This window comes from Plodia interpunctella, chromosome 25 (genome assembly GCF_027563975.2).
Source record: "Plodia interpunctella isolate USDA-ARS_2022_Savannah chromosome 25, ilPloInte3.2, whole genome shotgun sequence".
NCBI classification, from domain to species: Eukaryota; Metazoa; Arthropoda; class Insecta; order Lepidoptera; family Pyralidae; genus Plodia; species Plodia interpunctella.
In genome coordinates this window covers 1,625,067-1,643,013 of record NC_071318.1, presented here as the reverse complement: position 1 = coordinate 1,643,013, position 17,947 = coordinate 1,625,067, and the positions used below count along the sequence as shown (strand labels likewise).

Sequence of the window (17,947 nt, the reverse complement as noted above, 5' to 3'; positions counted from 1 at the left end):
CAATTTGATTGCGCGTTAAGTTTGTTATAAAGGGGTTTGCAGACAGGGCGGATTGGTACAAAAACGTTTATTAGCACATTTCTGCCGCAAGTCGAGCGTGGTACAGATAAGTGACAAGCCATTGAGTGTAGAATGTGCAAATATTTGGCACTATTAAGGATTTTTGCAGTTGTTGTGTTAATAATAGTGTTATCGTATAACCGTAAAATGTATCTTTTTTTTTTAATAGGAAAATAAGTAAGTAAAATACTTATGATGTAATACAGCAAAAATAATTAATTTAGTAAACAATTACTCTTACACTTAATTACCTATTTTGTTGGACAAACAGACTGTAATAAAGTAACCAATACTAAAATTCAATAGGCCGTTATGTATTTTGACATTTTTGAATGACATTTTCGTAAGCACGAAATTCACGTAAAAAATCGCATATGGTCACCCCAGTATGTCCCAGCGAATTCGATTACCATCGCTTTCTCATTGTTGTCTATTTGTCCTCTAATGGACTCGCAGCTTTGTCGCCCAGACAAACATAGCAGACATTTCGCCCTCTACAAAACACCCTACATCACATACCAACTCAATTTTGCCGCGTTAACTTAATCAACCATTTCATTGGTCTGTCACTGTCAAATAGCTGTTCAAAATCAGAGGTCGTTTTACAATGGTAGTATTCTTTTCATTTCGGTGACAATAGTTTATGTGTGACTGGATTACAATGTCTAATTTGTCGATCAGATGAGATTTAAGATAGGAAGAGTTACTTTAATAGCTTTTTTAAAGACTTAAGTGTTAACGGAATACGGGTTTGCAGATAAATAGAGCGATAAGTATTGTAATAGTTGCATTGTTGTTTTGAACACGCTGTTAATTTGATTTTGAAGTGTGTTATACCCTTTATGTTTACGGATAAGTGTTCATTATAGTATCGTGAAGTTTCGTATAAACTTTTTACTGGTTCAAAGTGCAAACATGATTTTCGAAGATTTTAAGCAAGTTTTCATTAGAAAAATTTCGATCGATCAATGCGTTCGTTTAAACTTTATCGATAGCGATTTTTAGTGAAAGCGGAAACTGTGTTGAATGAATATTCATATAAAATTATGAAAATTGTTTTCTAAAAAAAAATATTTTCCAGATAAATGTAAAGCAATTATAATTTTGAACCTAACATATAATAAAACTTGGGGTTTAAATAAAGTTCGATTATTAAATTAATTTTATGCTGAATATTACCTACCCTAAAAATATTTACGTACTTTTAAGTAGGTAGCCTTTATCGAAGATGATATACTATAAAACCTACATCAAATCTTATAAACTCTATAAAACCTACAAAAGTAGCCTTTTTATAGCCATCACTTAAGACAATATCCATTAAAGTACACAAATTGCCACATCAAAGACTCTAGTACAATTACATAAGCACTATTTTTATTCAACCGTCAGTCACATTTTTGTGGCAATAAGAAAGCAATTACGATGCGACCAAATTAAAAAGACCTATTTTACCAACAACATTGTTCGATGAAAGGGTTCTTTTTTTTATGGTCGCTGATGACATATGTTTTTCTCGTAAAGCTAAAGGGGATTGAGTGGAATAAGCCCTTTTGGTTCATTATTGCCCCTTCACCCTTTTGAAAAGGGCCTTTGCTGTGTTTACCAAGCCCTCTCATTTCACTTAGCGTTGAAATTATGTTTAATTTCATTTTGCTATATTGGAACATGTCAAAGGCCGTGGTGTTTGGTTATGAGATAGTTTAGAGGTTTTATAAAATGTTTAAACTTTTATATGTTATACGTATGGTTTTTGTTAAACTGAAGCGGTGGTGGAAAAACAAGAAAAACTTTCTGATTCTCAGACTGTTTTAAGCCAGTGAATCAGAAAGTTTTTCTGCGCTGGTTGAATGTAACGTAAACTCACTCTTAATAATTGTATCCACAACATGCTTCGTTAAAGTCTACAGAATCTGCCACTAACAAGCTTTGTATTATAACATTTGTAAATCTATTACGGGGTTACTTACTTTACGTATTGTAAAGTTCACGTAAAAAAATAATTGTAACTTGACATTGTATATTTACCTTCTTGTTATATAGGTATAATGTATGTACTTTTAACATGTATTTGTACAATAAAGATATCACTACACAGTATAAAAAGAAAGTCGCTTCCTGCTGTCTGTCCCTATGTAGGTATGCTTAGATCTTTAAAACTACGCAACGGATTTTGTTGCCGGTTTTTTAAATAGATTCCAGAGGAAATTGTAATATTGCACCCGTGCGAAGCTGGAGCGGGTCGCTAGTTACAAATAAATAAACAATCAATAAATAAATCTTTTACCTGCACCCTGACTTCAGGCAAATTGACCTTCATAGCTAACTCTTCCCTCGAATACACATCGGGATAATGACTTTTTTCAAATGCTCTCTCCAGCTCATGCAACTGATATGTTGTGAAAGTAGTTCTGTTTCGTCTGTGCTTCTTCTTGTTGTCGGCTGCGGAGCCGGGGCGGGGGGTGTCGTCGTCCGAACCAGGGGGGGACTTGTCGGGGGGGGTGCGCTGGCTGTAACCGTCGTTGCTGTTACACGAACCTTCGCCTGGAAGAGAAGCGGGAATTTTATTATTTTTATTAAGTTTGGAGTATGATATAGCTCACACTGTTAGCTTCGTGACCAGCAGGGTTTAGATGGCGAAACAGAAACTCAAGAATTACTTTTGTTGTACTATTATGCGATACAAACTGAGACGAAGAGAAGGAATTACAGGTACAATTAGCTTATATATGAACTCAAGAATAGCTGGCGCCATCTAGGAATAAAATAATTAACCAATTGTAGTGACATCCGTTGGTTTGTCTTAAAGTATTACTACATATGATCGATATTTATTGAAGGCTGAGGAAGAAACCGTAAAAACGCACAGATGAGAGGTAAGAACCAGGTGCCGACTCCATATTCTCCCGTTTATGTCGTACAATACGACTAAAGCGACTTGGTAGGCAACAAAAGCATTTCCCGAAGAGGTTTTACGTAAAATCACAGCCGAATTTTTAAAATAAGGTTTAATTTCCCATAAATGAATATAGTTATTGATGTGGACAGCTGGAAAACTAACTATATTTTTATTGAAAGCACGTAAAATCTTTTACCTTAGTGAAATAGTATGAAAAACTAGAGCTGGGCTCTTATCGATAAAATTCCTTTATTTTTCTTTTTATGTTATAGTATATATATATATATTTCTTTCAGTGTTATATCTTGATCCAATTGTACAAAGACTTATAAATTCTGTACGGAACCTTCACTATTCAACACGCTTGCCAGATTTATGTCCAGCAATTACCCAGTACAAGACATAGACAATAAATCAAACAGTATGTTTGTTTATGCTAATAGCGATGGTGTAATGCAATTATATTCAAATTTAGCAAGTGGAGGCTTTGTAGATATAGGGTTACAGGAAAGGTCAAATTATTTGTAACAAATATAAATATTCTAACAAATAATCTAACTTTTTTTTTTAATATTCTAACTTTTTTTTATGCTGCTAGTGTGATGGGAATGTATGAGCCGGGTATTATCCGGGGTGATATTTTTCAATAAATTATAATTATTTCCATTACCTAAAAATGTTTAATTAATTTGTGCAGTGAATTCACTAATACTGGACCTAGCCAATGTAACATTATAAAGTAAATTCATTGCACAAATTAATTAAACATTTTAAGGTAATGGTAATAAAACAAGGTAACTTCATTGAAACTACTAAATATTTTTAATAGTGACGAGAGGAAAATTATCCAAATTGTTATATACTACTAGAGACAGGCGCTAAATCATTATGTAAAGAAATATATGAAAAGGACAGATGACCCTGCAATAAAATTTTGGTGACATTATGAAAATTCACTTTTTGTCAAATTCCTTACTTTTTGGTAGGTGTCTTATTTATACTTATTCTTTACATTCTCGTAACTGTGATCAATATCTCTCACAAGCTAATGTTTTTTCTTTATTGAGAATTTGATTAATAATTATCAAACTAAACCTATTAAGAGATCTTTATAGGTTTGGAATACTCAATTAAGCTTACAACACCAAGCATGGATGTATGTTGGTTTATGCTAAATGCATTGGATCGCAGCGTAATGCAATCACATCAAATTTGGAGACTAGTTTGCGATGATAGATAAAATTCATACTGCATAACAGAAATATTGTATAACTTATATTGCACCTAAGTAGTCTGCTAATGTTATAATTCAATTGCCAAAATGTCTTTAAATATTTCTAACAAAAGTTTTTAATTATCTCTTATACACAGTTGCCTTAAATGGCACGAATAGGATTCGAACCTGAGATCTTTCAGTTCACAGGACGACGTCTTAACCATTGCACCACCACCACCGCTTCAAATTGTGACTACATTTGATATTGTATAAATTACACTATCAAATAGATTCCTTTATCTAGTGTAGCAGATCTCCTGCGCTATTTTATTTAGTATCTAATAATTAAAAGAATTTGATAAAATTATGATGGTGGCGCTATGGCATTGCCCTCTTAATAAAACAAGAGCATCAATGTAAGTACAATTAATTATTCACGTTGTAAATTTGCGGAAGCGACGCTATCGTCAGCCATTACGGCGCCATTATTTTGTCCGCGCCGCGTGATCGAGCACCGCTGTGCAGTGCGCAAGTGTATCATTTACTTTTGAGTAATGATGGGAAAACGTTGTGCGTTGTTAACTGATTGTTTTAACGTTAAAAATGCTTGCAATAAATATGCGATGAGTAATTGAAATGATGGCGATTTTTACAATGATCTATTCTAAAATACGAATCTGCCTGTTACATTGTCATTGCTAGTCACAAACTGTTGAAGCGATTTTGATGGATTTTTTGTGAAATTCGAGATCAAAAATTTGCAGGCTGCGTTTTTGAAATTAATTCTAAAATAGCTTGTGAAACTTTGTAAGAAAGACACGAAAACTATTTTTTGTCGCAGTACCAAATGAATTATAGAATGGTGCTCAGAGACGCAAATGGCTCTAAATAATTATTATAAAAATACTCGTAATATATTTGAATATATCAATAACGATAATTCGGATTGACATGCCTCAGATTTTTCTAGACACCCCATGCTACTGAATTAAGATTTTTTATGGAATGACTATTAAAACTAGTGACATTTTAAAATCATTCTGTGAGAATAGCAAAGATTAAAAGAGAAACAAATATGAGACTGTTTAATCGAAATGTAAATGTCATTCGGAAAACCGATTAAGAAATCAAAAATCGATACGACGTGACAAAACGTCCCTTCATTGTACAAATCATGTCACAGATTGAGTGTTCAAAAGTCAAAACAAGACTAATAACCGTCCCTATCTCGCTCACACCTACGCGTTTACTAACATAAAGAAAGAGAAAGCATTAAGATTCCTTATACAGATTACAAGCAGGCATACAAAACAAATAAAAATATTATGGGCAACGCATTAAGACGCTTACACTTATCGCGATACGATCTGGTAGTTTTTTTGTAATAATTATTGATAATCTGGCAACATTGGGCATTATCGTCCATAATGGCTTGTCTCGTTGTTTTTTTACTGGCAACCCTAATCATGTGTCAGATTTGTTGCGTTCGGTTCGCGGGTTTAATGAATTTCAAGATGGCCGGTCGATTTTTTTGGCGGGCATTCTCGACGGATTTCAATTTATTAATTGGTTGTGATTAAGTCGATTTTGTTTTTATCGACGCCGACGAATCATTTAATACGTTCATTTTGACAGTTTAATGACTCACTATGTTAATCGTAATTTCTTTGTCCATTATTAATCGAGTTTGTAAATTAATTGCAGCGAGATGAAATTAGTATGTAAGGTAATTTAGAGTGTGAAAGCACTTGCTCATCTTCTAAAATGTGCAATTTTTTTTATAGGCTGGCTTGTGGTCGGGATCCTAGAAAAAGAACATTCCATATCCTCACATGAATCGATATGGATTTCGGTGACCTAACAGAGATAAAGATTATTGACACTTGAGGCAACAATAGCATTTCTAAAAGAGGGTTGCTGTGTCACAGTCACAGCCGAGAGTGAAATGGAAATACGCGAGGTTGATTGAGACAGGTTTAATAAAAAAAAAATAATTTCACGTTTTCACATACGTGCTGATCTCGGAAATGACAACAACCAAATCGATTATGCTTTCGAATAGAGCAACCCCAAATCGATCATGCAGATTAAAGTGCGGTCAACGGCGGACATAATCGAATACTCGCGTAATAGTGCAATCGATTGTAAGCCGCACAGGCGAGCACTCGTAATCAAGTTTCCGATTATTTCCAATTTTGCAGTTTGTAACATGTAAAAATGTTTTTATTCGATTGGTAAATTAAATCCATATTTATTTATTTTTATTAAAATTTTATTTACCAACTAGCTTTTGCCCGCGGCTTCGCCCGCGTGAGTTAATAGCAAAATCTCAGTAATTTTTTTATCGCGTACCTACTCTGTAAGACTGGTAAACATATATGATTCAAATTCCACAAACTTAATTTTTTTTTGTATTTACTATTACTGTAATAACAGTACAAAAAGTAAGTGTGGCAATTTTCAGCTTCTTATCTCCAAAATTGTATTAAGTCCCATACAATCTTTCACCCCTTTTGAAGGGGTTGAGGGTAAATTTTCAGGAAAATCTGAAACACGTATTCATTACTTTGTTGTAAACAACCAAAATACAAATTTTCAAGTCACTAACTTTAACGGTGTAGAACTTTCATGTTTACAGTTTTTCACCCCTTTCACCCCCTTAGGAGTAGAATTTCCAAAAATACTCTCTTAGTGCTCACCTACATGCCAAATTTCAGCAGTTTTCAGCAGTATGTTGTCTGTCAGTCATTCAGTCAGCCAGTCAGTCAGCCAGTCAGCTAGTCAGACACTCAGTCACGGAAGAGTTTTATACTGATATATTGATACATACTGCGCCCATTATATCTATATAAGACTTTAATCGATAAAAACAATTTATTTACATTCTGTTTACATCTTTCTACAAATTTTAAAGTAAATCGGCTCCGTGGATTGTTATTTTAATTTTTCTACAGTACCCTCCTCATTTTCCGGGATGAAATATCTACAAGATGTTAACCCGGGATTCCGAGGAATTTTTGATTCATAATTAGTTTTTCAATTATACTACGGGAACCTGACCATTTACCGGAACCATGAAATGTATCTAAGATGTTAACCCGGTATATAAGGTACCTACATACCAAATTTCAAGCTAATCGGTCCATTAGATTCGAGTGATGTGCGTTCAGACAGACAGACAGACAGACAGAGAGACAGACAAACAGACAAAAATCTCCAAAACTATATTTTCGTCATCTATATCAGTAACTAAGAAGTTCCATGAAGAATTAAAAAAATATATCCAATGTACAAATTGGCCATTCTTCAATTTTATTATACGTATTAATGATAAGAAAGCGTTATCTACAATTCAACCTTCAGAAAAAATTGCGTATTCGCGGCAGTGACAGAAAGTGACAAAACATATTTTAATTTTTTTTATGAAAAACAAGGTAAATATTTTCACTATAACTATTAGTTAAACTTACTTGATTAAGGTAACCTGCGCCTTACGATCGCGTTTAAAGTACGATTCCATGCAACACGTAACTCCGATCTGATAAATTTAACAAACTCGATTAACTAATTATTAATTTCACACAAATTAAAATGACCTCAAGGTGACCTCGTTTCTTTATTTGTATATCAGATTTACACAGCGTGTAGGTGAGTATTTCTGGGCTGAACACAGTTTTTATTGTGATTTTGTTATTTTAATTAGATCCCGGCTGTCTTGGGATAAAAATTTCGAGTTTAAAAACTTAAGCCTAGCCGAAAATAAGTGGGCTTAATCTATGTGTATGCAACTAAATTTAGCCGGCTAAAGTTAGGTGTAGTACTTCTACTTATTATGTAGTAATGAAAGCGCAATTTCGAGAAAATTTGATTTGTAGACAAACCGTGAAAATGTAGCGAACAAATAGACTTACTATCGCGTATATTATATTAAGTAGTATAAATTAGTTAATAACAGTACTATCCACATACAAGTAGCATAATGACACCACACGCCCATATTTTGAAACTGTTGGAACGCGACTCACAATGCCTTTTTTTAACCTGTCATTATATGCAATCGTAATACAAGTAAATTAACTTTTATTTTACGTCTACATAACAAATAAGAGAATACATTTTGTAAAATGTATTATTGATACTAATCTAGATAGACGAGTGGCTACTGAATGGCACATACAGCTTGATGTTTAAATAATACCGTGTTTATTTTTGCTCTTTCATTAAGTGGTTATTCTTCGTTGTCATTCTAGATATATAAATTGCAATACATTTTAAATTATTGTTTTATTATATTTTGTTTAAGCGTGCTATGTTTTATTAAGTAATGTATTTAATATGAAAACTATCATTGCTTTATAGGGTCCACACGTTATCGATCGAGTAACACACAATAATCTTACGAAATTACATTAAATTAAAACTTTTACCTAAAATATAAAGACAATATACAAAAAGGAGATGCTATTAGATTATATACTTTTGACATGTACTAATATATTCATATACACAATCTCAAAAGTAAAAGAACCACCAATATTAATAATTCAAAATAGTAAAAGTCATTTATTTCAAACAAACACATCTGAATATACTAACACAGATTATACAAAGTCATATAAAAAAATAAGAACATGTTAAAAATACTCACTCTTTGAAAAATCTACATCATCAGGTTTGAATGGCAGATATTGCCTTATTAAATTTTGCAATAAATAAAATCATTTACAAACAAAGTACATACACAAATCGACAGCCGTAATGAATATTTTTTTATCATTTTAAGCCTCTAAAAAGACATCACCCTGTGACTCAACCACTTGACCAGTCCATTAGCTCATCTGATGGAGATAGTGTCATGATGTTATAACGTGTATCCAACTGCATTCCCTACTTGTAATTATGGGTAAATATCAATTCGTTAAGCTATGTTGATGATTGCGATGTCCGTGTAATAAACATTGTATTTGTACGCTAAAAAAGAAGTGTTTATGTAGGTGTATACATTTTTACATCTATGACAGGAAACAGAGCTGAATGTAACACAACTCCATCGACAGGAACTTCGTTCATAAATTCATTAATTGATTGTACATAATTGTGGCTCGAACTGTACATATTTTATTTCACCTCTCTTTTTGTTTTTTGCCATTTTGGTTTCGCCGGTTTCTTCCATCTTTCCAGCTGTAAGCATCGGATTCAGTTTTTCTAAGAGATTGGTCGTATATTGCTCTGCCAAGAGATAAGTGGGAGAAAATGGCGTGGACCTTTGCCCAGCAGTGAGACAGCATAGGTACAATAAAAATTGCTATTTTATTAAATGTCTGCCATAAGGTTTAACATAAAGATAAAGGAATTATATATATATAATTTTATCTATGGTTTGATATCATTTTTTTTAACCTTTTAATATCACGGCCCAATCTATTGTTGTTCAATTACTTTTATTATGTCCAAAACAGTAATATCTTTGATAAGGATGAAAGTTGTATTGATTTATGTTAACTTGGTACTACTTTTCAGCTAGAATATCTGATGGTGTACGAAAGGGTGTACCAAAGATTAGCTCAGAAAAGGCACAAAATGGTATCAACCTTTTAGTTGAATTTTCATACGGATACAAAATGTTGTCTTATACACGGACAATAAGCTTATGAAAGATCTTATGTACTTTAAATACGATAAAAATAAGCTATATATATAATAATGAAACTGTAAGTGAGCTATGTCTGTACATAGGAAATATTAAAGGTAAATAATTATGAGTGGTATTTATAGGACTTAAGAGTAACGAAAACATTTTATTACAATGTTTGTCTGTCTGCATGTTTGTTCGTACATAACTCAAAAACTATTAGATGGAATTTGATGCGTTTCATAGTTACATAACGGAGGGTCTAACTTAAAATTTCATATAGGTTTCATCGCGATACGCTTAGATCCTGAGATATCGATAATAAGTTATGAGCACGAAATAAACGCGGGAGAAGCTGCCGGCAAATGCTAGTAAGCCATAAAAATACCAAGATAATTACCAATCTCACGGTAATAACATTTGAATTACAACATGATATATAAGTAGTGGTTGTTGTGAACACCGGATGCTGCGTGTCAGTAACTTTCTATTATGTTGAGAAAGAGATCACATCAGCACAATCATTTTATTTTCAACTAATAGTTGTATTATATCGACACGATTGGTTTTATTTGTTCGTGAGGCGATTTGAAAGTAATAGGTTGTATATAGTTAGGTTATAAATAAAAATATTTAATTATAACTAATTACCATTTGCTAAATATAATGCGTATGGTAAATAACCTAAACATTAGCAAAAAAGCTCTCGGTGCGCGAGTCCGACTAGCACTTCACCGGTTTTTATGCCATAAACAAAATGGACATCATCCATTCCGTAGACAAAATGATATTTGCTATAGAATCTCCAGCGACCAACTTGTCACTCTTTATGAGTCGGTACGTGGGTCTCATACAATATGTATGAGTCCCATACACGTGTACAATGTATGTCGTGACTAGGAAATATGATTATATGGGAATTTTATTCCGTTTCAAGACTTAGCGATTTAGGTTTGGTTAAAATGATCTAACATGTCGACTATTTTTTTATCAGACTGCAATGGAAGGGTATTGTTTTTCGGGCGTATCTTGTATGTAAAATGTAATATTCTTTAAAACCGCTGAACGGATTTACGTATTGAGGTATTTTTACATTCGTTATAGCCACAGAGATATATATTCTGATATATAGATATCAGAATATATATCTCTGGTTATACTACCCGAGTGTTCTTAGATAGGTGACGTCAAAAACAAACATGGCGGCCGTGCCATTGGATTGGTTTAGGTGACGTGGATTCGATTACGCAACTGGATTTGGTGAACAATTCTTTGTTTTCGATTATTACAACTTGGGTACCTATCAAATTAAAGGGCTCAACGCAAAGATTAAAGCCGGCGGGCGATTTTGTTTTCTTAAATTTTCACTTATTCGTACTTCTATTTTGAATGTGACAGTATAATATTTCTAAATAGCTTTTAGTTGATATTTTTTGCTACGTTATCCGTTTAGCCGATAATCTTTTAAACAAATAAAATAAAATTAATTTCCATTACCCATTATTTTTTGTTTGCCTTAAAACATGGTAAAACAAACGTGTCACAGTAAATTGTAGATCTATAGTATTAACAATAATAATTATATTATCAACAAGTTAAATCAGATAGTATTCACCACGTGTCAAAATCAATATATATATATAGGGCTTGTATGATAGTGGGCACAAGTGACGTCATAAAATCGTCAAAATTGTTCAATTCAAGTGTTTTAATTGTCGTGTTTCAAAATCAAAATCAAATCATTTAGTCAGAAATTAGGCCTTCACAGGCACTTTTTCATGTCATATTCTAAATTAAATGATGTTTACCAAAGCTACAAACTACTAGCATTTCGGAACGACCACTGCTGAGAAGAAATGCCGAAAGAGACTCATTCAAACAGTGTTGGTCCCTATTTCGTTATGTGAATGCATTTATACATTTTATTTTATACCCAACCAACAGAGGCAACCCTAACACTGTTTTAACAATACTATATAATTAGTAATTAACACAATTGCAAGATAATTAGTCTACTCTAACATTAAATTTTTAATTTATTTTAATTCGAAACACATCGCTAAAGACTCCATTTTGGTTTAGAATAATAAAAGAAAATATACTTATATAGATTTTTTTATACCTGAATATGAAGAAATTTCTTCTGTAAAACTAATGTATTTTGAACTAGCGACCCGGCCCGGTTTTGCACGATCTAATATGCTGTTTTCGCGTACAGACAGACAGACAGACGCGGCAATGGACTTTGTTTTATAATATGCAATAATGGTATTCATTAACTTGTCTAAACGACAAGGGCAACGGCATCAAAATGCATCGCGTTATTTAGATGAAGAAATCTTAAAAACAGGCGCGACAGCAGACTTTGTAGTCATTTAGCTACAACCATTAACCAACATAAAAATAACAAGTATAATAATAATACATTATAAAGAACACTTTGATATTAAAAATATTTGACGACCTCGGTGGCGCAGTGGCAAGGTTCTCGCCACTGAACCGAGAGGTCCCGGGTTCGATCCCCGGTCGGGTCATGATGGAAAATGATCTTTTTCTGATTGGCCCGGGTCTTGGATGTTTATCTATATATGTATTTGTTATAAAATATAGTAACGTTGAGTTAATATCCCATAACACAAGTCTCGAACTTACTTTGGGGCTAGCTCAATCTGTGTGATTTATCCTAATATATTTATTTATTATATAAACAAATATAATCAGAGTTCAAAATAATAGCAAAGTTTCCGCCGACGGAAGGCGTGCGGAGCGGTGATGGGCGGGCCGCGTAGCACTTACCTACGGCGTAGGCCGCTACGCCTATTCGTAGACCCTCGGTGCTACAGAATCCTAACTAATATTATAAACGTGGAAGTATGTTTGTTTGTTACCTCTTCGGGCTCTATCTACTCAACCAATCTTCATGAAATTTTACATACATGTAGTTTGAAGTACGGAGAAGGACATTATACACCCATTTCATCCCGGAAATGTATCTGTTCCCGTGAGAAATTCACGCGGGCGAAGCCGCGGGCTAAAGCTAGTTACATATATGTGCAAAAGCTTTTTTATAATGTTATGATACGTTTAAATTAGAAATAAATTTAAATATTTTTTCCGACCCGTCGTTTGATTGGTTAGCACACGTATTGGGTGAAAATAAGCTTGTATTGAAAAGAAGATAAGATTTTGCTTAATTTGCTTAAATGAATATGATTTTTTTTCACGTAAACTTTGTGTTAATAGTAAAATTTTGTTGATCAATTTTTATAGAACCGAGTATTTTGAGATTTAAAATTAATAACTTACATACTATTTGGAAATTAAAAAACTATTTTATTTAGTATTGATATAGTTTTAGAGAAAATATTGAATGTTTTATTATTGATCTGTCATTGCACAATATTTTCCACTAAAATAAGAAATAACAATTATAGGCCAATAACGGCAACGTTTTTTATTGCCTAATAAATATGAATGAGGATAACATACATACAAAAATATAATATATAAAATACAATTACAATATTTGTACCTATCATTTAATGACCTTGATCATTAATAAAATAATCTAAACTTTTAAGCTTGAATGTGAAAAAATAAAGCTATATTCTGATGTTATTTTGTATACTTGAAATTGACCTTAATTAAAAGTATGCGAAGTTTTATTTTATTAAGTCTGATTTTCAAAATATTTATCAAACACCATAAATACTAAAAATAAAAAATATATCTTACCGGCACTCTCCACCGCCCCCGGCGACACGGGCACAGCCTCGCACTCCCTCTCCCTCTGCTCAAACTCACTCTGCACTCTTTGCCTCCCCCCATTTAGTCCCAAAATAGCGTCAATCGTATGCCGCGGCCCCTGGCTCACACTAGGCACTTGCGTAAACCCTAACCTAGACTTAACCGCGTCAAAACTCTGATTTAACTGCATCTGTTGAGCGTGAAAAAACATTCCCATGCGATTTAACGTCTCTAAATTTTGCTGGTGTTGTGTTAATGATATGTTCTGATCTGTAACATTAATGGACGATGTGGAGTTGGGACTACTCATTTGGGATCGTGGGGAGTTCGATTCGGAACGCTCCGGCGTTCGGTTGCCGAAGAACCGATCTTCAGACGCGTCCATCCTGCTCGAAGGCTCGCGCGACACTGAGTCGAGCTCACGGTTCGAGGCGGGGCTTAGCCCAAGGGGGGCCGAGCGAAATTGCCCATTGAAAGTGCGAATTTGGGGTCGCGAAGTGATTTTGTTTGGTAAGAAGCAAGAAGCGGCGTATTAGCATTCCCTTGAGCGTTTGAGTTGAATAGTTTTTTCGATTTGATTGGGCCGATTGTGCCCGGTGTTTGAGTCGAGTTTGTTAGTGCGTTTGAGGGTTAAGTTTAGTTGTCGAGTATTCACATTTTGTGTGTTTTTGTTGAGGAATTTTGAAGTTTTACTTTTCTTTGAGAGGCTAGATTTTTTTATATTTTTTTAGTTTTATAGTTATGTGACGTATTTGCTTATAAATAAATAAACATTACATTAATAATATCTACGTTCAAGGAGTGTTGTAGAGAACAGTTTCACATGCAATATATGTATATTCACACGATAAAATATACGTTACATATTCTCAATTACGTAGATGCTAATGAACTCAATTGGAAATAATCAAACTAATCAATACAGTAATCAAGCGTGCCTTTTCTATTTCCCACCACATGAGAATGAAAGAGACAGAAAACGACCGGACATCTGCCTGTTAACACACAAATTTAACCAAATCGGTTAACCCGTAACCAAACAATAACAGCTTTTCCAACTGACCATCCTCAAATATCTCAGAGGGCATAATTTTATTCACTCCACATTCAAAATTAAACTCTATTTCAGTAACAGTAAAAAGCAATTTAAATTGTACTGTGTGTAAATATAAGCCGTTTTAAAATTAGAAGTCGCATCGTCAATATAACTTTGTCTTATTCACACTAATGCTGATCTCACTCGCTCTCATCTCAGGTGAAACGTTGGTTGCTAGGGGGCGGCACGCGCGTGACGTCACCCGCCGATCGACCAATCACAGCGCCCGATTTATTTTTTTTTCTTTTGCTCAACTTCTTTTGTTGCCGTTCTTCTTTTGTTAAACGTTCAGTGATTGTTTGCAAGCGGCTGTTAGCGGGTTAACTTTACGAATAACAAGCTACCGTTTGGATAAAATATGGATTGTAATATGGATGGATGTTCGAATTTCAAAACTTTTATGTTGCAAATTAAATTTGACGAAATTAATTTTCAAATAAAGTCCTTATTAGCGTTTACAGCATAAATATTTTTTATTTATAGCATACATATTTTTTATAATTTCATGGTAACCATTAATTTATTTACTTTTATTTATTTATAGATGAGTATAACCACCTCCTTTTTTGAAGTCGGTTAAAAACAAAAAAAAGTAATGGTATTTATTTATGTTTTCCGGCTGCGGCACATGGTTCCCGCCCTAACATACGAGCCCTAATATACCTACACGCAATTCACCATTTCAAAATTACATAAGTATTTAGTTCACTAGATATAATGATTCAGTTCATTGAATGGACATGTCTGACCTAAATCACCACTTAGATTAGGCTATGTGTACATTTACTGCATTGCGTATTTATTTATATATTTTTATGAGAAAATTTCCTGGCACACTAACGCCACCTGAATCGATTCCTTTTCATTTACATCGAATTGAATTTAGTAAAAATATCATTATAGGTTTCCATTACACATAACGTAGTTACAATTTCCGACAAGGATTTTGGTGGCTAAAATTACCGTTTTAGTAAATTCTGGCAACTGTCATATTGAAAACTATACCTAATTTTAAATAAAAAAGTTATTTTTAAATGTTGCTAATAAATAAAATAAATATCTGATGTCATTTTATAATTTATTATATATATATACACTAGATGAATTATATATTAACACTAGATTTTGTCCACAACTTCGTATGCGAGTAAAAATCTGTTTCCCGTGGGAATTTCAGGAAATCCCTTCTTAGTGCTCCCCTACACTGTCCTAGGAACCTACACACCAAATTTCAGCTTTTTACGGCCAGTTGTTTAGGCTATGCGTTGTCTGTCAGTCAGTCACTCAGTAACGTAAGAGTTTTATATATATTGATTAAGAATTAAATTAGTTTCATAATTAGAAATTGTCACTTAATTACTGACTATATGTATATTAATTTATTGTCATTGTAATCCAAAAACTCTTTGATTGTGTAAAAATATTGTCAAGAAGCAATTTATTTTATTGTCTTTTAAAATGATTTAACGGCAATTCGCGTATGCAATATGCTTTTAAAAACAAACTAAAGTTCTGATTCAATGTTTCGAAAACACAACAAACGAAAGTAACAAAGACCACATCATATACTTAGTTACAACAGTGTGCACGCACCCTTCAACACAAAACCTAAACAACGGTGCAGTAATACATTTACGTGATTGCAGCGTCCAATTGTAAAATAGTGATGTTATAGATATGTCTACCTTACGAGCCGATGCATATGCGCCGGTCAAAGAATAGGCCAATTGTCAAATTTTTGTTTTAATTAGATGGCCCTTATATTATTAGAAACACAAGTGAAAAAATTACTGTGATAATGACAATACTTTCAAAGATATGATAAAAATAAAATCACACATTTTTTGACTCGTCCAAATGCTCCATACTAAAATGACACGTAGGTAGGAGTAACGTCACAACGTGCTAAAATGTTCGCTAAGAAAACTATGTTTGTTCGACAGCTACATTGAATATTGGGTGATTCGCAGAGCGTTTAACCGTTTTCTTGAGGAAGGAATCATTTCCAAAATCAATCATTTTTTACTACAGTACAGAGTAATTAATGTAAAGTCATATAGCAAAACTCGTTCTTGTCTTTGTTAAAACCGCAGCGGTCGAAACGCTCTGCGAGCCACCCTATTACGTTTATGGTAAAGACTTCTTAATAAAAGTTTTGTTACAACATTTTTGTTCTGTCTCGTTTCTCGTCTCGATTCTGTGCAATAGTTTGATATTACGACCTTCGGCCGTCGCGTATTGGTCACCACTTGCACCTGCTATCTGGAGCTCCTGGGAGGATTCCCAGTTTTTCCCAGTTCAGGCAAAAATTGTACCTGTGATCACAAATTAAAGTGATCACAAATATTTGTCTGCGGTCTTGGGTGTGTCCATCCATACATTATTAGTATTGAAGAAACAGTCGCCTCAGTAGTACATGCCATATCTATAAGCTCCTGCTGTTGTATACTAAGTTCGAGGAGACTTTGGACACCGACGCTTAGCAGCGGAGGAAGAAACCGAGAAAATGATTAGATGAGATAAGAGTTCTATTATATTTTATTTATAAAGTCTTCTATCTGTACCCTCTACAATTTGTACAGCGCTGAATATTTAACCTGTGTGACAATTAACTCTGAAAACTCTTCACTTGATTGGCGCACGCGACGGCGCTTAATGACACGTTCGTTTTTTAAAATTCAATTTTGTAATGTGCAACAGTCGCGCTTTTTATTGTGATTTGATTGATTTTTGTTGAATTAAACCAGATTGTTGGCTTGATAAGATACTGGATAGGTAATAGTGAATATATTAGCACTTTTACGTAAATTGAATGCTTAATTAAACGTATTGCAATTTGAGTTGGATATTCTATCACTTTGTCATTGTATAAACCCGCAGATCCAATGGAAAAAGAAGATGAATGTCGAAGAAGAGATGGATGGAGTGCTTTCAGCAGGATATGGTTAAAAGGAATCACTTAAAATCAGACAGAGAGACTGCCATGCTGTACCAACCTCACATAAAGTGGAAGAGGGGTAGGCGGATTATGATGTCGTAAGACGATTAAGGGATAGGCAACTACAACGTTTGCAGAGGTTTGACGTCAGGCAGACCTGCAGAAATTAGCACTTGCATTAATTAATTATGCTATAATTTATTTTTAAGCGGTCCCCGGACTTCAGGGCATTACATCCAAGCATGAGCACGTATAGATGTGCAAGAATGGCACTAATATCGTATCTCAAGAATCAATTACTAAATCATTCGTTACCTACGTAAATAAACAAACAATTTACATCCAAAATCAATTTGCCA

General features: G+C 33.7%; 1 protein-coding gene across 1 annotated transcript in view; it reads right to left on the bottom strand.

Annotated features, from left to right (window-relative positions):
* Window positions 1-13,951, bottom strand: part of LOC128680951 (retinal homeobox protein Rx1-like) — a 40,128-nt gene extending 26,177 nt beyond the window's left edge. Inside the window, exons 1-2 of the mRNA XM_053764467.1 lie at window positions 13,543-13,951; window positions 2,348-2,604 (exon numbers count right to left, since the gene is read on the bottom strand). Of these exons, the coding sequence (XP_053620442.1) occupies window positions 2,348-2,604; window positions 13,543-13,939 (654 nt within the window). The 5' untranslated portion in view covers window positions 13,940-13,951. The remainder of the gene's footprint in view (window positions 1-2,347; window positions 2,605-13,542) is intronic.
* Between the last annotated feature and the right edge of the window lie 3,996 nt (window positions 13,952-17,947).